The 21,330-nt window shown below is 42.7% G+C and overlaps 1 protein-coding gene across 1 annotated transcript in view; it reads right to left on the bottom strand.

The window, feature by feature from the left end:
• Positions 1 to 20,900, bottom strand: part of LOC139667190 (pappalysin-2-like) — a gene marked incomplete at its 5' end in the record, with an annotated part of 58,292 nt that extends 37,392 nt beyond the window's left edge. Inside the window, 9 exons of the mRNA XM_071546616.1 lie at positions 1,632 to 1,717; positions 1,824 to 1,952; positions 7,987 to 8,305; positions 10,019 to 10,201; positions 14,788 to 14,921; positions 15,035 to 15,227; positions 16,035 to 16,188; positions 17,520 to 17,659; positions 20,752 to 20,900. Coding sequence (XP_071402717.1) covers positions 1,632 to 1,717; positions 1,824 to 1,952; positions 7,987 to 8,305; positions 10,019 to 10,201; positions 14,788 to 14,921; positions 15,035 to 15,227; positions 16,035 to 16,188; positions 17,520 to 17,659; positions 20,752 to 20,900 — 1,487 coding nt within the window. The remainder of the gene's footprint in view (positions 1 to 1,631; positions 1,718 to 1,823; positions 1,953 to 7,986; positions 8,306 to 10,018; positions 10,202 to 14,787; positions 14,922 to 15,034; positions 15,228 to 16,034; positions 16,189 to 17,519; positions 17,660 to 20,751) is intronic.
• Positions 20,901 to 21,330: the final 430 nt, after the last annotated feature.

Genomic DNA, 21,330 nt, shown 5'->3' with positions numbered 1-21,330 from the left:
GCATGCCTGCGACTGGGCGAGGGTGCAGACACCAAAGTATTGTTGTCCTGCGGTGGAATCAAAAAACTATGGGGGCACTCTCTGCGGCTTCTTTGTTTGTCTTTTGCCATGTTATGTTCCATGTTTGTGAAACTTTTTTCTTTAACTGCCTTTTTCGCCACCTGGTTCCAAGGGGGAAACCGAGCGAGCGCCAGGCCCTGGTCCCGTGGGGATAAATGTAGATTCATATGAAGTTGATCGCACTGGCAGTTACTGTACGGCTTTACATGTAACTGAACAGCATAGATCTATCCAGGATGCATCATGCACACAGCATATGGCACTTTTCCTATATGGACACAGGCTGAGACAGGATGAAACAGTTTAACACTTATTGTAAGTCGCTTTGGGCAATGACGTAATGTAATGTAATGCAAAACAGCAGATTATGACTTCAAGACATTTTATGACAGGTGAGTCTTTTCGCAGCAGCTGAACGTTCCACGTCCGCCAAACAAATCGCCGCGGCCCAAATTAAAACCGTTACTTCATGTTCCCTCGTCTTACCGTAAGTCTCGGGTTGTTTATCCTGAGACCCAGATCAGTGATTCTTGCCTAAACTTTACCAAAGCTAACCTGGCCTCAACCCTAACCGCAGTTGTTCTTTCCGAATTCTAAGCTTCTTGTTGGGGACAAAATAAAGGAACGTTGCCAAGAGCGGACGAGAAATAATGAAAATACCCCTAGTATGATTTGATTCTGGCGTTCAGCGCTACAAGGTGGCCTCCAACCACTTAACTATGGGGTCATTGTACAACTATTGTCAGAAGCAAAGGCTTTTACAGCTGGCTATGATCTACCTCGCTGGGGAGAGCTGGCCGACTGTTGCAGATGTGTTTTTGATAATAAAAAAGTTATTACTTACTTTAGATAAAGCATATTAAATAAAACGAAACATGGCAACAGTGTTTGAATCACAACTGTTCTTGTGCGCTGATTTTTTGCGAGCATGCAGCGCATAACCACAACAAGAGCCTTGATAAAAATCAATAGACCTCGTTTATCAATATTCCCAGGCCGGTATTGATTGCTTGAAATGCTACAGAGGCCAAAACTTATTTTATAAAAGCAACACGCCTGACATATGTTTTGAGAGCGCGCAGTATAATTTACCGCTGAGATGTGTTTCTCTGTTGTGCCGCCGCCAGCCGCGTGTCACGATGTTGTAACGTTTCTAAACAGACTTGTGACCTCGCAAAACAGAACCTTCGGTTTTTAGCCGTGCGTCCCATCTGTTTCCCCTCATGCTCTTGTGATGTTTCATTAATTGTTCCGAAAATCGGCCCCAGCCAGAAGCTCTTGTGTCTGGCAGACGAAATTTGATTTGCTTGATTGTTTTTGTTAATGCTGCTGCCGGGCTCAACTGGGAAATGTCTAGCTATCTAGCGATTCCTGCTTTACATCATAGGTTTTTTGCTAGTATCAAAATTTCAAGAGCAAGTGTTCAGTCAGTCAGTGATCGGCATTGCCTTCTGGGCCACTTCTGACTCTGAGTTCCCATGTTGAGCAATCAGCTGGATGTGTTTTCAGCTTTAAACTGTGGGTTTGAACCTAACATGGACCTCTGGACCTCCTGGTTCCTCTGGACTCACCGTTACAGTTGAAGCCCGTCTCCTTGTGGCATTTCTTCGAGCAGCCGTCTCCGTCCAGCAGGTTGCTGTCATCGCACTCTTCTGTCCTACAGAGAGAGGACCATCATCATCATCATCATGTTCACTGCCAACCACATCATCAGCATCATCATCAGTCATGTGAATATACTGTATCCGCTGTAGCGCACAGACCCCTGTATGAGGCCGTCTCCGCAGTAGGCTTGTCCGTGGGTGTAGAGGAGAGGGGGGGAGAGATCGCTGAGGAGTGTGTCTGCTTCCACCTGGATCATGTACTGGTACGGAACCCCTTGCTTCACAGAGCTGGAACACAACACAACAAGGCACCTTAGAATAGAATAGAATAGAATAGAATATGGTAGTGTGTCTACCCCTGTGGATACAGTATAGTGGTAGCCTAAGTAACCAAACATTGTACCGTACATGTCCAATGGTATCACTCCATCTTGTTTATACTGGAAGGGAATGAAACAAGCAAGGATGCTTATTAAATAATTTGTTTATGCAACATGGAACTCATTTTTTTGTCTCCAGGGGGCCAAAATAAAATGATATAATTACAACCCATTGCATGTATCTTCGTTTAAAGCGGAAACAAGTAAGCTTTTTTAACTTTTTTGTTTTTGCACAAAATGACCATAATGTGTCTGCGGGGGGTCGATAGGGTTGTTGATCAATACCGATGACTCAACGATTACTTCACCAGGTGCTGAGACTCCTGGCTCTCGAGGCTCACTTTTTGGCACCTCGCGCTCACTTTTTGGGAGCAAAACTGGGCGAGGGCCCACTGGAATCTCAAGACGCTCCGAAAAAATGCGACTTTCTCGCTTGTGTCAGGCTGTGCCTGAGACTGGTGCAGGAGGTCTACTGATATTGTTGCAGTTCCTACTGGCCGCCAATAGAGGTTGGTAAAGGTCAATGATAAGTTAATGCCCCTTTAATGTTTGATACTATTGTAAAAATGCTGCAAATGTTGTATAAAAGCAATAACATACTCAAGATATTGCAGTTATTGGCACCAGTGTGCTTCATGATAGGCTATAGCACTCCCTCTCTTATCATATTGCTTAATTCATAATATATACAGAGGAAGCCACTGTAGTTGTGTCCCCCAACGATCAATTCTGCATTGATACTGCTGGATATTGCAAACAGTTGGAGCAATGGTGCAGCATATAAATAGTGGAACTTGCCCTCACAGTGGCTTCCATCTGTAACCTTGCAGTGTCTAGATCCAGTGACCTCAGAGCCCCACAGCAGGAAGTCTGTGTAACAGTACCTTGGCTCCAGTGTCGGGACTATCGATCTGTTTTTGGTGGGCCGTGCCTATAAAAAGAGTCTCCTCCTTGTTTTCCCAGCACAGATCTACTGCCTCTGTATCCGTTAGCCGGGAGGAGCACGCGCCGCTCGATCTCGGAGGTGTGTCCGGTTTCTCCAGACCCTACGAATTACCTTTATTAATTATGGATCAGAGAAGGAAGTGGAGAATTGAAAAAGAAAAAAACAAAAAAAAAACAGAATACTTCTCTATCTCTATCTTTTCTCATTCCTTCTCTTTCCATCTCTGTCTCTGTAATTCTTCCCATTTATCTGCACTGTATCTATACTTCTTTCTCCTCTTTTTCTCACCGTCTTTATCCTCCTCCCTCCATCATAGCTCCGGCTCTCTCTCCTCTCATTATTTTGTGATGGTGAACCATGGTGAAGTTAAGTTAATTCTAATGTCTTCTTCCCTCGACCACATTCCCCTCCTCCCCTCCCTTCCAACCCAATCCTCTCTGAGGCTGCCTCAGTACTAACAAAAATCATATTGCAATTTATTTTCTAAATATTGCAAGGAGGAACAAGTAAATTAAATTAAGAATATTTACTAGAAATGTATCTAAATGAAACTAGGTAATTTAGGTTGGCAGATCCAGGGTGGTTGCTCCTGAGATTCTGTTGCAGTTTTGCTCACTGTTATTTATTTTTCTATTTGATTTCATGTATTGTTGTATGTATAATGTTTTTTATAGTGAAGCCAAAGGCAAATTTCCATATTGTGGACAATAAAGATTCGTATTCGTATTTGTATTTGTATTTCTCCTTTTTCAACACAAATTTAGGGAAAAAATATAGGTCTATGCTAAAGGCAAACTTGCCCAAAATCATACACATCAGTGCATACAAAATTGTGTAAACTTCCCACAGCTTGGTCTCCATGCCAGTGATGGCGCAGGAAGATTAAAAAGGTGACAAGAGTTGACCATGAGATATTAGCATAGAGATGTAAACTGAGCCAATCAACCGGAAAAGGAAACGGAGATGCTTTTCCATATGGCAACACACAACCAGCCTGCAAGACTAATTGCACATGGTCACACATTGGGGGCTGGTGTGTCGAAGAATTCCACTGGTTCAGCCAGCAAGCCGGTTCATGCTGCAGTGTTCGAAGCCTAAGTGATGCTTTGTCTTCTCGACAAAAGTGTGCTCACACGAACCAGCCAAGTTCAATTTCCACAGCTAGCATACTAAAGGACTAATATCTGGGAGCTTGGCCCATTGGTCACCTTACCCATATGATGAGAGGATTGGCGCCAAAATCATCTCTGTGTCTCCAGTAGATAGCTCTGTCTGGCTAATGCTTTAGCATACAGTACGCTAAGTAATTGTAGGCGATTAGCATTATCCAAAGTTTGAAGATAAACTTTTTAGAAATCCAAAATTTCTTAGTTTTCTATGGCCTGTTCTTCTGAAAACAAAAATCTCAACCTTCATCATTAGTGAAGTCCATTACGACTCAACAGGGCAAAAAAACTTGCTTTGCTAACCGTGTATACAAAACACGTTGCGAAAAGAGTTCTTTCGGTGCATTATTTTTGTCAAATTTTATTTACACATTAAAAAATTAACTGAACTTAAAGCTGCTACGAGTTCTCATTTTCTCACTTTTAGGACAAAGCTAGACGCCAACGACTACTTATCCTACTGTATGCTAAAGCGTTAGCATGCGCACCAGACAGAACTATCTACCAGAGAGACAAAGATAATTTTGGTGGGTAAGGTGACCAGTGGAACAAACAGTCAGAGTACTTAAGATTTAATCGGTTTGAAAATTAAACGTACAACTTGAATTGTAATATACCTTGTTTATCAAGCCACCTGAAATACCACACTCCGCCCCCTTCCCTTAAGAATTGCAGCCTCCTACCATTTGGATAGTGTGATTTCGATGTTCTTTTTTTCTTTTTCGACTCATCGCGCACGGCCCCCACTCCCCCCTCTGCACCCGTATTTCCCTCCTCACCTTCCCCTCCTCACGCCTGACAGCGTTCTTATTCGGCCCTGTGCTAACCGTGGGTGAGGTTTCAGCAGGAGGAAACGGCTGAGGACCGGCTCCAAGCAGACGCTGGTGTTTATGGCCTCTGCTGCTCACATTTGGTTTATATTCCAAAAAAAAAAAAAAAAAAAAGGAAAATAAAAAAATCCTGCCTCCGCTTGCTTTGCCTCACCTCTCCTGTGCTTTCCTCCCCTCCTGTCCCTTCTTACCCTTTCCCTTCCTCACCTCTCCCTTCTCCTCGTCTTTTCTCCTCTCTCTCTCTCTCTCACTCGTGTCTCTATCCTCGTCGATACCTTTTCCAATTATTTTTCCTCCTCCTCTCCCCTCTCTCTCTCTATCCTTCTCTTTCATCTTCTCTTTCATCCCTCCATTACCCCCCCCCCCCCTTCTTTTCCCTCTCTCCCTCTCCCGTCGAACCGCTCTCTCTCTCCTCTCTCTCTCTCTCCTCTCTCTTTCTCCTCTCTCCTCGCATCAACCCCTCTCTGCCCTCCTCGGCCCCGCATAACTCAATTCCCACCGGTTCTTACATCTTTTTGCACTTAGACACAGCTTGTGTAACTTACGAGACGTGTTCCCTGAAAAATAAACTGTTTTTGAAGCTGTGTCCACCTAACATCCGCCCTGCTCCGTTAAAAAAAACAAAACAAAAAAAAAAAAAAAAAAAACAGCAACAGCTTCTCAGAAACTCGGAGTGCCACAGCATTTTGAAATCGATACCGAACAATCTATAAATCATGTGACACCACTGTCATATCCTGGCGAATTCTTATCAGCGTTTGTGGAAAAGTTATATCGGAAGAACGCGAGAGTTGATTTGGGGAATTTTTTAGGGAGGGTTGCTCTTTGGTGAGATAAAAAAAAAAAAAAAACTGGCTTGTGGCTTTACATTTTGGATTCCGGTAATCATTTGGACACCCTTTTCCACAATACAAGACAGGATACAAACTGGTTCAACTTAGCCTCGGAACTTCACAAAGCTTTTTGATTGAGTATATGGTTGCTGAAACCGATTTGGATCAGTAGCCGCAGCTCGGCAGCGCCATGTTGAAAACATTTGGGTTGAGAGCTTTTTCAAACAGAACCAGACCCGAACACTTGTGAGTGACGGATAACTGGGGATTAACGGATCTGTAGACACACACACACACACACACACACACACATATGCACATGCACACACAAAGGTAGCTTGTGGAGTTTGAACTCCATGACAGCCATAAATAACACTTTGATCCTGAGTCCTTATTTTCCTCTGAGCCGCTTATGTCCGACGAGTCAGTGTGTGTGTGTGTGTGTGTGTGTGTGTGTGTGTGTGTGTGTGTGTGTGTGTGTGTGTGCGCACGCGTTAGCAGCTGACACAACCTCCAAGTTATAAATATTCACCCACACCTGAGAGAAGACCCGGCCTGGGACCTTGCCTGGAGCTGGAGTCCAGGGTATTTTTGGGCTGGTTCAGACATTGAGACAACGCACCTGTCAGTTCCCATTACACCTGCAGGCCTAGCCCAGCCCTCGCAGGTGTAATGGGGAATTTTTCCTCGCTTTTCCCTGCTCGACAAATAAAGAAGAAAGGCTGATGTAATAATAGCACTCGTGCGCTGGATTTGAAGTGACTCACTCCTGATGGATTTTGCGGCAATGAAATCTTAACTCGTGCAGATGATGTAGAAAACGTGTGCTCAATTTGTATAAACCGACTCATCCGAGCCGCGGTGCTGAAGAGCTCTGAGTGTTGACTGATGCAAACCCTTGTGACTGATGGAATATTAAGTCCCTCAAGTCTGCATTTTGACAACCGTAGAGCTCATTAGCTGCCAATATGTCATTTGTCAGTTGTTTCTTTCTAATAAAAAAACACCTTAATGACTCATCCTGTTAATTTTACCTTAAGTAAAGCTTGATTAACAAATCTCTATCCATTATACCGAACAAAAGCCTGATTCAATTAAAACAGTGGCTCTCAAGCCTGGTACCACAGCCCTACTGGTTTTCTATCCTACCAGCTAGTTAATTACATTCAGCTGGTGTAATCAGGGGCTGAATGAGACCTGGGACACCAGGTGCATGTAATCAACTACCAGGTGATGTCACTGATTAGCACACCTTCAACCAGACAAGAGGAACTAATCGGTGAAATGAAATCACCTGGTGTAGTCTTTGGTTGGAATGGATTTAATAGTGAAATCATTAAGGGATCATAGCTTTCCCCTGGATTCATCTGAAGTATAATTCATGGAAACAGCAGGTGTTCCTAATGTTTTGGGTAAGAGTTAGGGCTTCTCTTTTTATAAGTCACATGAATAAAGAGCTGCTCGCCCCATTGAACAAAGTTCCAAAGTCAAGTTTCTGATGAGTTCAGGGAAAAACATTAGTAAAAAAGTCCTTCTCTCTCACCTCCATCCTTCATGCCACCTTCTCTCAATAACATTGTTTCACTTTTTTTTATTTCCACATGATATGTATGTAGAGTTATATGTCCTCCACTGTCCCTTGTACTGCATGTAAGGTCCTGTGTGTGTCAGTATGTACTGTGTTACTATGCAAGTTATCAAAATGTCTCTGCACCAATGCCACCTGGACAAATTTGTGTACATGTATTGTTATTGAACACTGCAAAAATATCCATCTTAACAAGTCAGTTAACAATTTAATCTACAGTAGTACTGACTCTTTAAAATACAGTGGTATATATTTGTAAATGTTTTTATTTATTTAAAGTTTTAAATGTATTTAAAAAAATATATATTTTATAAAAAAAAATGTTACAAGTGCAAAAAAAAACTGCCTGTTGGGTGAGATAATTGCACTTATTTCCAATGCAAATCAACTTGTTTCAATAATTTTCTGTGACAATATGATGACACTAGCAAAGTGATCTGTCTTATTGAAACAATTGAAAGTGCATTGGAAACAAGTATATATTTCTTTTCAGATTTTATTCAATCCCAGACTTAAATGTCTTGCTGAGATGAATTTTTTCCAGCAGTGAAATACACGGGTTCTCCTCTCAGATCCTACCTGTCGGTGAACGTCAGCTGGGTCTGCGGCGGCGGCGGCGCCTCCCGGTCGGACTTGTCGGTGAAGGGCGGCTCCCGGCGGATCCGGTAAAGCAGGGGCCGGCAGCCGGAGCACAGGGGGCTGCCGGGGCCCGAGGACAGCATGGCGGCGTCGATCTCCATCTTCTCGTCGAAGGTGCAGAGCTTGATGGCGGAGATGGCGGCGCTGTGGGTGTCCAGGCGCAGGGTGAGGGGCATGTCGCAGAAGACGTGCTGGGGGCCCAGGTTGATGTTCCCCCCCGCCTGCTTTATCAGCTCTATGTTGGCTATGGCTGGGTTGTCTGAGACGGGGGGATAAAGACAGATGAGGTACATATATTGACTGTTAAAGGATAAGTTCAGTGATTTTGGATCTATATATAATTTGTCTCTTATACACCTGTAGCACTTGGACCCACACAGAGTATTGGCTCCAGAGTCAATTAAAATTAGCTCTGATTTAATGACACCATTACACGCACTTTCACTAATCAGGAAATCAAAGAACTATTTTTCTCTGCCGCAGCACAGACCGCTGTGAGGTGAAAGTGCGTTACTGGCGGAGTGATCTAGTTTTTCGGACGGTCAGGTCAGATTGTAAACGGTAGAGTTTGGTAGAAGACGATCTACTGAGTGGAAATGGTGCGGTGATGCTGCTTTCCGGGCCGTGGATAGAAATACTTTGATTGGTTGTTTTCACAGACTGGCTTTTTTGGAGATATTTTGACAAACCCCATTTGGACTCATTGTTAGCAGCAAGAGGCAACGGAGCTCGCTGTTTCTACTGACAGCTGACTCTGGAGCCAATACTATCTGTGGGTCCAAGTACTACAGGTATGGAAGAAACTAATTATATATAGGTCCAAAATCGCCAAACTTATCCTTTAAGTCTGTCAGTTTGAACTGGAATGTTGTCCAAATGATGTAAAAAACAAAAAGAAACAGGACTGGGGTCAATTCTCTTTGAATTCAATTGTAAGAAAAGGAAGCCTTTGCCATTAAGAGGTCCGTACATCCAGTCTACAAAGAAATGATGACATGCTCAATGGCTTTTATTATATATGAACTGCAGTTTTACTTTACATTTAATTAGCATTATTCCATATGCTTGATTGTCAGTTCTTTTAAAATTGCAGTTTCATTGTATTTCTTCACACAATATCATTGAAATCTCCATTACATTATGATCTGAATGCTTGCATGATGATTTTTGTGCTTTAGTGCAAATCTGAATAATTCATGTACATTTGGCAATGGATTGCCATTTTTTTTTTTTTTTTTTTTTGTGTGTGGTTGTTTGCCTTTTCACACTTTTTGTGAATCATCTTGTAACCCCCCATAGTGATCTCACACTGTCCCCAGAGGGTTGCGATCTTCAGGTTGAAAATCACTATGGAGGACTACCCACTATTTACCTATGGATGTATGTATGAGCAGTGTGCAGGGCAAGGATTAGAGTTAGCATTATGAAAGACTTAACACATTAGTTTATAGATATTTTATACACATGTCTGACATTAGTATACGCACTTTCCTAATATAAATTTCTACATCCTTTTATACACTACATGGCTCAATTATCCTCAACCTGTCTCCACCCCTTTATGATTGCGGGAGATTTAGTAGCTGAAAGCAATAAGGTTTTCACCTGGATCGACCTCAGTCTACTTCCTGGAAAGAGCAGGAGGTCGTAATATTTTGCATACCCACACTGCATATAAACAGGGCACTTGTTAAGTGAAAGCCTCCCATCAAGAGCTGTCTATCTGACAGAGTTATGCCGTTGGATTATAATAGTTCCAACAATGCCAAACATATCCATCATCATAAGTCAAGAATTTAAGACTGAATATGAGGCCAAATGACCTGTTTAAAGCAACAAACTCAGTTCGTTTGTTTTTGCTGATATTGCTTGGCAACACAATAAATTCCACCAGATGCAGAAACCGAAGCACCGGCGACTTACAACCGCTCAACCTGAACAACTTGCTGAGCTGTCGTGACGCGCCGCTCACCCGTAGAGATGTAGGTGACCCAGAGGGTGAGCGTGTGCGGGACCACGGGGTGCAGGAACCTCAGGGTGAGGGTGCAGCCCTCCGTGTCGGGGCACGGCGACGTCACGTTGGTGTCGTACAGGCTGAGCTCGGGACTCCACGCCTGCAGGCTGGGATCGCAGGGCTGCTCCACGTCGGGCGGGCCTGGGGATCAAAACAAACACACACACACACACAGCCATATGTTTGTATTGCTATACTTGTGAGGACCTTCCATTCGTTCCATAACCATAAACTAACTTTAACTTTAACTCTTACCCCTAACCTGAACCTAATCCAAATTTTCATCTCAATCCTGAACCCAAGTCCTAACCCTGAAAAATGTCCTCACTTTGCAGGATTTTACTTTTTATCCTTGTGACGACACACGCACATGCGCACACACACACACACACACACACACACACACACACACACACACACACACAGTTACAAAGATACACACACATGGTCGGACACGAACACACACAAAGGGAACAGGGTTCTTTATTGTATATTAAAGTCATGGGGCAGGACTGTTCAAAGAAATGTGATGGTTTTATTGGTTGGAATGTTAATGTCGCCTCCTGGTGCAAGATGATGTCACCACTAAAGATTTTCTGTTTTCAAGGAAGTAAAAGTAATGAGATTTTGATGAAAAAATAATTTTTTGGTTATTTTTTGGGCACAAAGTAGGTGTATGGTATGATAGAATGAATTAAAAAGGTAAAAAAAAAAAGGAGTCATTTTTAATTTCAGTGTGGCTTTAAATTAGGAATGGTTAGACCTTTAAATACTGGGTGGCGTACTAGAGTTCAGTAGAAAGGGGTTAGAGAAACAAGACAAAATCAATGTGGTAATCTTGCAGATTACCACTTGAAATTAAATTTAACCAACAGACATATTTGCCAAGGATAAAGCACCAAATTTCACTGTCTTATCGATGTCAATATATATGTTCCATCCCCATATATTTAAGTTTTATCAAACTGGGAAAAATGAACATCCGTGTATGTGGTAAAGGACGGCAGCCAGAAGATACAGAGAAGAATGTTGTCTCCACCACATAAGAGTAGAAACAATTAGGACAAACACTGTCCGTTTTTTCTCTCTTGCATGTTGACGCACACACGCACACGCACACACACACACACACACACACACACACACACATACACAGAGCAGTCATTTGGCTAACTGTCTTGGTCCGCAGCACGATCCGTCTGCTATTTGCACCCTGTGTGTTTGTGCGTGTGTTTCCACATGTGGGAATTCGTGCAAGGTAAACAGAGGCACGCCAAGCCAAGCTGTTAAACTCAATTGGTCAAATGCAACAAAGAGACAGGATAGAGGCTCACAACCAAGACCAGGTGTGTATGTGTGTACGGATCTGTGTGTGTGTGTGTGTGTGTGTATGGCTAGTCTCACATTAATCTGTGTATCAGATGTGGTCGACGACTCCTTGAGGACTCTTGAGCCTCTCTCTCACTCTCTCTTCCAAAAGAGGTTATTTTGTTTGGTATGGTTCTACCAAGAACTATCAAGTTTCTTGTTTCTTTTCACCTGAAACCCCTTTCTGGAACTGAAGGGTACTTCGATACACTTCAGTAGGGAAACAGGCTCTACCTGGTTTCTAACTAGGTTCGAACATTTTTGGAAGAGGGGGTCCTTGGTTGTTCTTTGGAAGTCGAAGCGTGCTAGGTAGAACCCTTCTGATTTCAAATGAAAGGACTGAAAGGGGAGAGGGTAGAGACAGTAGGAAAGTTGACAGAAATAGAGAATAGGGGAGATGATGCACAGATGAGGGAGCAGAAAAAACTGTCTGGGTTTGAACCATAGACTGTAAAAAAAAGGTGGACGTAGTGAGTGTGACGTCAACCACAGGTTTCTGAAGGGCCGTTTTCAAGCCTTAAGATCGGGTTTACGATCGCCGCCATGTTGACATTTTTTGGAGCCGGAGCAGCCAAAGCGAAGCCTGCTATTGGTCCAGAATCGACGGCCTGTCGATCACTGGACAGGCGACCTGTCAATCACTAGAAAACCACCCCGATTTATATCCGTTACATCCCGTTAATGACACAATTATTTTGAAAACTGCCATAAGGACACACATTAGAAGAAGTGAAATTAGCTACTGAGACCAAAACCTCTTGCCGAAAAAATGTATTGACTTTATATTTTGAGCGAGAAGTTGGGTTGTGGTCCCATTGACTTGGAGTCTGTTTAGTAGAATTATTGGCTTATTGGCTTCAAAATTCCCCCGTGGTTTTGGCCGCTTGGTTTGAACCCATGCTGATTCTGAAAGAGTATGTTTTTTTTTATGCTAAGTGCTCATTGCTGTGGTGTTTCTGCACTGCTCTTCCCACAGATCACCTGTCAATCAAACAGTGTGTCCAGTACTGTCTTTTTCCTTGGATTTTCTGTTGATGCAGTTTGAGTTTCTCTTTTCTGGGTCTGTCTGTTCAAGCTAACTACCCAGTTCTTCTTCTAGTTATTTCAAACAAAGCGAAAATGTAAAATGCATCACTTCCTGCGCACCAGAGGATTTTTTCCCAGGAAAGGTGTACCATTTTAATATTTTCCTTGAAAATTTGAGAAGAAAATACATTAATACATGAAACATTAGTTATGATGTTATAATAATGTTAAATCTGCTGTATTGCTTTACGGCACAAAGCAGAAAGAGGCCGCTATTCTTCCTCCAAATGGAGCTAAAGCTTTTTTTTCTTAGCGGCATCCTTCTTTCTACGGGGGGTTTATGGGAAATGTGGCCTTAATTTTGAGGAACACTGGCACCGACAACACCGCGACCGATCATCTCCACCGTGATCTCATTTGTTTACCGTAATTACAACCGAGGTTTCACAATTCATTTGACCGCGATATATCGATGCGGAAAAACGCCGCACACCTCACCTTTAAAAGTCTATTTTTTTTTACGTTCTGACGAGTCGTATTACTGACCCACTTTACCGCTCGAGGTAGCACATTAACCAATTTGCCCCCATCCCCCCCCCCCCGCGCCGAAACCATCGGGCGCGTCCCCCCCTCCCTCGGCCCGAGAAAACCGATCCAAACCCGCCGAGACTAGGCAAAATTCTGAGGCGGCGTAAATGGGCAATTTCGCACAACGATTACGGCCTAGCGGTGTTTTGCCATCATACTTATGTTTTGCATCGCCGCGCTATGATATCCGCACATGAATTTGGCCAATTTCCCCCAATTCCCTTTCCCCTGCTGAAGGCGACGTTGCCCATCTCCGCTGGCTGCAACCAAAAAAAAAAAAAAAAAAGTGACCCCGCGCATCATCGCCTTCAGAAGTGGGAAAGAGCGAACGGGGAGCCAGGGAAAGCCAGCAGACTGGCTGTCTCCTCGGCTCTGTGGATCCCACTGTTTAGAGTAAGACTGTAATTGACTCTTTATCATCATTATGGTCCCGCAGCGAAAGAGAGGGAGCCGTAATCCCCCCTGTTCCTCCTCGCCGCTTGTTTTCAAAAGCATAAATTCCAGCGGAGGATTTCCACATATTTGGGTAGAGTTTCCACGGAAGAGATGGCGAGCGGTCGCTGTGTTTTGTCTTTCTTGCTCTCTTTTCACTCTCTCTTTCTTTCTGCCTCTCTTTCTTTCTTTCCTCCTCCTCCCCCCCCCCCCCCCCCCCGACACTACGCGTCATGTCCAAAAAAGCCCGGGCTTCTCCAGAAATTATGATTATAATAACAAGGACCATCTGCTTACATGAAGCATAAAGTTTCAAAGTATAGTGCCACAGGATACTTTTTTTTTTTTTTTCTTGTTGTATATACGCGCTGCCAAGTAACCCTTGTTCTCACTTTGGCTAAAACAAGACGAGAGAGAGAGAGAGAGAGAGCGAGAGAGAGAGAATGATTTTCTACCTTTTCCTCTTCCATAAGCCGTTAGCCTCGCACGCACCTGAAATTCACAGGGGGAAGAGATGCGTGTGTGTGTGTGTGTGTGTGTGTGTGTCTGGAGGGGGTGAGGTGGGATGCTCTGCTCTGTGGAAAATGAGACAGAGGCAGGACTCAAGGGCACAGACTCGAACCTGAAACCGGGGCAAAATATGTATTGACAGGGTGGAATGTGGCGGGTGAAGGACTCCTCTTAGTTAAGTATAGATTTTAGGAGGTGAGATGAGTGAAAAGAGCAATTTGCCTGTCCAACATTACTGATTTTTTTAGTTCAACTTGGCTAGTGTGTGTTTGAATGAATTCCAATACAAATCTATATAGTTGGCCTACCTGGCATGTTTTTTCCTCTATTTAGACAGGAGGAAAGCAGGAAAAATTAAAAAAAAATTATTTAGTAGTAGTTTTTAGTTTTATAATTGTGAAAATCTATCTTCACCGAACTCCTATAATCTTCCTCAGAAAGAACTACATGTTATTGCCATGAATGCTGTGGGACTCTACAGAATCTACTTCTTTTGTTTTCTTTTATTTCCAGCCCCTCTAAATATCGGATCACACTGAGCTAGCTTAGATGAGAAATGGCAGAAATGTTGGCTTTCTCGAGGCGGAAGTGTTCCCGCTACTTTGATTTTATCAAGCAAAAGGACGACAAGAACGCTGGACATTCACATTCACAAGAGAGGAAACTGAGTTATCGCAGTTTTCGGAAGGTAAGAGAGGATTGCAACCCTCGATTTCGGTGGTGCGATGGAAAAGCAATATGACAACTAGTGGAACGAACACACACACACACACACACACACACAGAGCATTAGTTTGACTGACCGATGGCCTCCTCAGGTGTCCAGTAGCCTGATGTGTCACAGATGCGAGGCGAGGTGGCCTCGTAGGCGTACTGGTGGAAAACGCCGTCTTTCTCACAGTCTCCGCAGTTCACGCCCGGTACATGGAGCGAGGAGCTGAGACGAGAGGAAAAGTTACTTTAACGATGTAGCAGAGAAAACACTAAGTAAAGGAATACACCAAGTTTTCAGATCAGACCAAGTCAGATTAAGAACCCCTGCAATCGTACCTTTGGTGGAGCGGCCCCCTTACAGGTGGCAGCCAATAGATGGAGACCGAATCCGAGCTCTGGCCAGTCACTATGGGGGCCAGAGGGATGGGGGCGGGCTGGCGGTCCATCAGCCAGTTCTGGTAGACCAGGTCAACGTAACAGTGCATCCGGGCCACTTGGTTGGGAGTGAAATGGTTGGTGCAGTTGTCGTCTGAGGCGGCGCAACAGAAGGGAAACGCTCGGTTCATCATCATGACACCTCAGGTTCGAACACAAAACTTTATCTAATTCGAGAGCTAATGTCATCTATAGATTGCTAAAAACTAAGTCAAGGTTTATAGTATTCAGGATGATAATAATATAGGCTGTGTGTTGTTTGGAACAGAAGCTACAAAAGTCCTAAAGTCCTTTGAGGATAAAGGGAAGAGGGAATTTTGTGATTGTGGCACAGCTTAAGTAAATATGTAGAATGTATTTGTGGTGGTAGGCTGAGTATGAAATGTGAAATACTGTAAAATAATGTTCCTCAAATATGAAAATGAGCATTAATATGCCATATGCTAGAGAGTCTGTGGTCTCCCATAGACAAAACTAATACAAATGGAAAAAAAAATTAAGCACATTGTACTGGCTAACTCTTGCAGTTATTATCCTAGGGATTTCCATCCTATGTATTATGAGTGTCCTAACATAAATCAGCTTTATTTAAGTGCCTCACATCTGTCCCCGTTTAGAGGGACTAAGTGGAACCATTAATGACAAGCGGTCTCCGAGGGCCAAATGTTTGTCTTTGCATTTAATTTTTTCGTTGTCGCATGTCTCCGGCGGTCGAGCGCTGTTTCCAATTAGTAAAGCAGTAACTTCCATGTCCACTTGATGAGAGATTGGTTGATTTGTTTCACTGGAGGCCACATATTCTTAGACATCTGACATTCTAAAATGATTTGGCTCGGTCACTGGGGCATAAAACATTTTCCTGCTGCAGTTAAACAAAACAAAGAACGCTCAGCCGCTGTACCTGTGTAGCTCATGTAGTTGTTATAAGGCGTGTCCTGGTACATGGTCACGCCGCAGGTGTCGTTGACGGCTCCAGGATCATGGCAGACCTTGGACTTGGGCGTCGGCGCAGTGTCTGCACACAGATCTCCTGTCTCCATAGACGGGGTGGTCTCCTGACATTAGGCATGACATGACTATTAGCAAATTAAAGCTAGTAAAACATTCACTTTTAATTGCTATTAGCGTTGGAGTTGGCCTTTTCCAAGCTCCAAACGAAACCGTCAACGTAACACGAGACCCTCTGAAACCGTCCATTCTACACTGGCGGGAAGCGATGCGTTTTTATGTAGTAGATGCTAATGCTAACTACTATCGCCACCGTGGATAAAGCTGCTCGAGCGAGTTAATTCTGCTGCAACGGCTACCAAAAAGAAGAAAAAAAAGGTCTGAAAAGCACACAAAAAGGAATATCACGAGAAGCTTTCAAAAACGTGTGTTCTTGGAAACGCTTTTCAGCGATGGAATGATTTAAAAATGAGCGAACGACGATACAAACACGTGCAGACATGGCTTCCTTTCCTCTGGACGGGTAAGTTAATGTGTAGTAAAGCATTGTACTTTCTATACAAATTGACATGGCTTCAATATATATTAGCATTGCTTCTTCTAAATGACAAACCTTGCCTTATCTACAGTGTGTACTTGAGGAACACTCCGGCCGTGTTAGCGTCATAGCTACATTAGCCTGTTAGCTTTTGTGAGAAGTAGACACAGCGTTTTATCCCAAGTATTTTACAGCATTGTGACTGTTTATGTGTTTCGAACAGTTTTATCCCAGCAGCCTACAGTGTCAGGAGTGTTTATGTGATCAATAAGCACAGTAAAATGTAGCTGCTGATGTGCCAAGCTATCACATAGAGCTTTAACACAGAGGAACTCAACAGAAGAGTTCATTCCAGACTGATGTCCACATATATGGAAAAAGAAGAAAAAGAAGCCGCTTTTCTAAGTTTCTGATAACAATTATGTTGCAGCACAGACACGTCTTCCTCTTTTTTATTTTAACATATATCATCTAGAAGAACGGAAAATATGCTCAAGTTCCTGTCAGGCATGCTGCCAGTGTACACATATTGGCTGGACGTTTCTTTTGAAAATGTGGATTCCCAATCCTCAGGAGCAGATAATCCATCACTAGCAGTGAATGGGCATGTTTTGTATTCATGGTTTATTACAAGATTTATAACCACAATTTGAAAAAGGTGACACCAACACATACTCATCAACTGATTGCTGGCATGAAATTAACTCCCTATAGATTATTATTGAAGTTATTGCATTTTAAGACATTTGCTTACATAATAGCAGCATTTTAGATGACACAATCAGCTGTGTAAAAGTGAGCAAAGAACACCAGTTAATTGGAAAGACAATGTTTAGTAAGGAAATCCTTCATACACGATCCAAAGAAGTCACAGTAAGCAGAGAGCTGAGGAGATCCTACCTGACATGGGTCGTCACAGGAGTCGCGCTCGCTCACCCCCTTGAACACATGGTACAGTCCAAAGATGTGGCCCATCTCGTGGATCATGGTGTTGTTGTGACCGGCCGTACCAAAGTAAGAGGGGTTCAGCACCATCCCACCTAACGAAAAGATATAACAAAAGTCATAGTGTTATAAGTTATTGTTTTAATGCACTTTATATTCTTTGTCTTCTGGTAGTCAGAGTAAATATATTGTTGAAAAGTGTTGGAAATTCCTGAAAAAATAGTTTTGTGAGCTTTTACTATTTTTCAAATAAAGTTTTTTTTCTCCTTATTATAATATAAATCCATGTTCAGATCTATTAGGCCTATTAATGCATGCCTGTATTTCGATAAGCTCCTAATTTCATAAGTACCTAATAAAAACGAATACAATATGGCACTGGTCTGAGAGTCAAGATTCTAATGCAACTTCCAGTTATGTGTTTCTGCCTTCCCTCTCTATCCAACTGCAGTGGCTGATGCAGCCAGCATTTAAACACATTTGCACTCACTGCCATAATAGCATGCTGGCATTTCCAAAAGAGAAACAGACCACCGCAGTAAAAAGCCTAAGCACTGTGACATTTATAACCAATTAGGAATGAAGTAAACCTTTAACACTTCAAACCAAAAAACAGGAAACAGGATATGGGAAGTTGGCTATGGGTGGATATGGGCCATTATTGCCTGCTATTAACATATAAAAATGTTTTACAGAAACCTTGTATCTGTTACTTTGCCTTTTTTCCACCCAATAACTGACAGCTAACGTTGTCTCCCGCATATAGAAAAAGTTTCTGGTGCCAAACCAAGCCATTGAAAATGCATCGCGAAATGTCAAGAATGCATGGACAGCAATTTTAAAAAAAAAATCAACTAGATTTTCTGAATTCCTAAAAAGTCGGATTTGTGGAGATGCAAATTTTCCGCAGCGTACTGACGATAGAGGATCTGGAGCAGACATGACAGTTATTGGTTTGCTAATTAGAAACAGTGTGTTCAGTGGTGAAGACATCGAACAATGAAGACATTAAATGTGAAGACATTAAACGATGGGGCCTCCGGAGGCAGCTTGTCATCCGCTAACTCTTTTTAAACAGGGACAGATGCAGAGCGGCTAAAACAAATGTCATGTGAGAGGGAATCAGCAGAGAACTGAATTTAATGGAATTAAGGAGTTTCGTTACGCCGTTTGAACAATGTGACACCTACTAATTGGTAGCATGAAAGTAAAACTCCCTGTTTAATATTATCAAGGTTATTAGCCAGCTTGAGCCTGTTACATACAAAACAATAACACTTTAGATCATATAATCATCAGTTTTTGGGGGGGGGTTTTAAATACTGACCAATCAAAAATGTATGTATAGTATATACAGTATATATACAGTATATATAGTATTTTAGAACAAATGCTTTCAACTATGCCAGCCAATAGCTACCTCCCTCTGCTGGTTAACATACTTTTCATATAGACACACTGACACTAAGTGAAAACCTTATAACTCCCATGTCAGTGTGTCCTTCCACCCAGACTGAATCCATACCTATCACTCTGTACCAGCTGTGGATCCTGGGAGGCCAGGAGATGTTGGGTGGGCACTTTGGGGTGTTGCCGTGCGCCGACAGCCTTGTGTTGTTATTGTATTTTATTTGAGTGGAAACACTGAATGTTCCTTTATGAGCCGAATAAGTCTCCTGACCCCAGGGACCCGTGAAACTCCATTCGAAACACACTGTACAACATAAAAAAAAAACGATACACGGCTGTCTATGAGGGCATCAACCCATTTTTCTCAATGGTCCTGTGTGAAACCCAGTAGTAGCCATCTTGACAAGTCATTTAACCTCATATTGAGTCTTAAAAACATATTTTTCTTAAAGCAAGTGAAAATCCAATGAATTTTCTGGATATTAGTTCAGTAATCTGCCTTATTCTGCCTTGTTTCAAGACATTTGCTTCTCGAACATTCCTGAAATAAGAGAAACTACACTGGAATCAAATGAAAATGTTTCATTTTTGAAGATTTTCAGACTGAATATGAGATTAAATGACTTGTTAACTGGGAGTTTTTTGGTAGTGTACTGCCAGGTTTAGAGATGTGATTCCCATTGGAGCCACTGATACTGAGAACATGTACTTATGGTACTGTAAGATGCTTGGGATGACAGACAGCAGCACTAAAACCTTGTTGATGCCCCTTTTTTTCCCCTTATCTTACAATAAAGGTGTATCACTACCTCTAAAAAGTCAATACATAGACCCGAACATCAGGAAAACAATCCTTTCCTTATATTTGTGCACAACTCTCTGCCCAAGCCAGAAACCAGAGAACTAAGACTTGAACGGTTATAGAGCTGTATAGTCTAGAGCTGTCAGTAAAGCTGACTGACAGTACTGAGGGGGATTTTCTGGGTATAAGGGTTTATTTTCTAGCTCCAAAACAATGATGCCTGTTTTGAATCAAGCTAATTTGTGTATAAAAACTCATAACAGCATTCTACCGGTGCATAAAATCAGATTCTCTGTCACGGTCTGTCCCATTTCACACGCTTTGATCCTTGTGAAGCTTAAGTTTTCCCCTCTAAAACACCTTCTTCCTCTGAGAGATACATCCACCCCATATGTCTCCTACTCTCAAGCCCCTCTCTGTACTTTCTACTACTGGCACAAGAACGGAATAAAAAAAACCAAAAAAACGGACTGGCCGAAAAAGTAGAGCAGAAATAAAGAAAGAACGATCCGCTGGCAGACAGGCGTGGGTGGCAACAAGGGCACCGGGCCCTCTCTGCCTCTTGTTTGTTTGGTTGTTGTGGGGTTGATTAGTCTTTTCCAGTGGAAAAGGGCCTAATGATTGGAAGAGGAAAGAGGCAATGTGCCGGGAAATCTCTGCCTGCTCCAAGACGCTCTGCCCATCTCGTTCGGAGGCGGCCAAGGCGGAGAACAATAGGCGACGGGGGTGAGGGAAGAGACGGGCGGGGATGGAGGGGGAGAGAGAGAGAGAGAGAGAGAGAGAGAGAATCAGGACGAAGAGAGAACGAGATTTACAGAAGTAGAGAAAAACTGAGAATAAAGGATTTAAGACCGAAACAGCTTGAGAGAGAGAATGAGACCAAAAAGACAAAAAAAAGAAACTAGACAGATGGCTTTTTTTTTGGCACGAGAAAGCTTTTTCTATGCAATATTGATTAGATGAACATCGGCTCACCTTGGTGGCTAAGGGCCTCCTTCGCCCACGGCCAGGTGGCGGCCCCTGCGAGCTCCTCGCGGGCCGAGTTGTTGGCGAAGAAAACGTTGAGCGTGTCAGCGCCGCTCAGATGTAGCTCCTCCTTCAGCTCTTTCACGCTCATGTAGGCCCTGCGGACACGGATAAGGGAAAAATGCATACATCATGACCCCAAAGCCACGTTCATCTAGACTCAAAAATGAAGGCGTTTTTCAGACATGTTTCAGTTCCCATTAGTTTTCAATTCATCATTTTAAAATTGAATGAACCGTTTAAGGATCTGTTTTAGGGCTGCAACTAACGATTATTTTCATTGTCGATTAATCTGTCGATTATTTTCTCGATTAATCGATTAGTTGTTTGGTCTATAAAATGTCAGAAAATAGTGAAAAATGTCGATCAGTGTTTCCCAAAGTCCAAGATGACGTCCTCAAATGTCTTTTTTTTCCACAACCCAAAGATATTCAGTTTACTGTCATAGAGGAGTAAAGAAACCAGAAAATATTCACATTTAAGAAGCTGGAATCAGAGAATTTTAACTTATTTTTCTTAAAAAATTAC

Source organism: Centroberyx affinis, unplaced genomic scaffold (assembly GCF_046629955.1).
Source record: "Centroberyx affinis isolate AG114_WGS23_722 - 3 ecotype Tasmania unplaced genomic scaffold, CSIRO-AGI_Caff_v1 ptg005354l_1, whole genome shotgun sequence".
NCBI classification, from domain to species: Eukaryota; Metazoa; Chordata; class Actinopteri; order Beryciformes; family Berycidae; genus Centroberyx; species Centroberyx affinis.
This window is presented reverse-complemented; position numbering and strand designations above follow the sequence as displayed.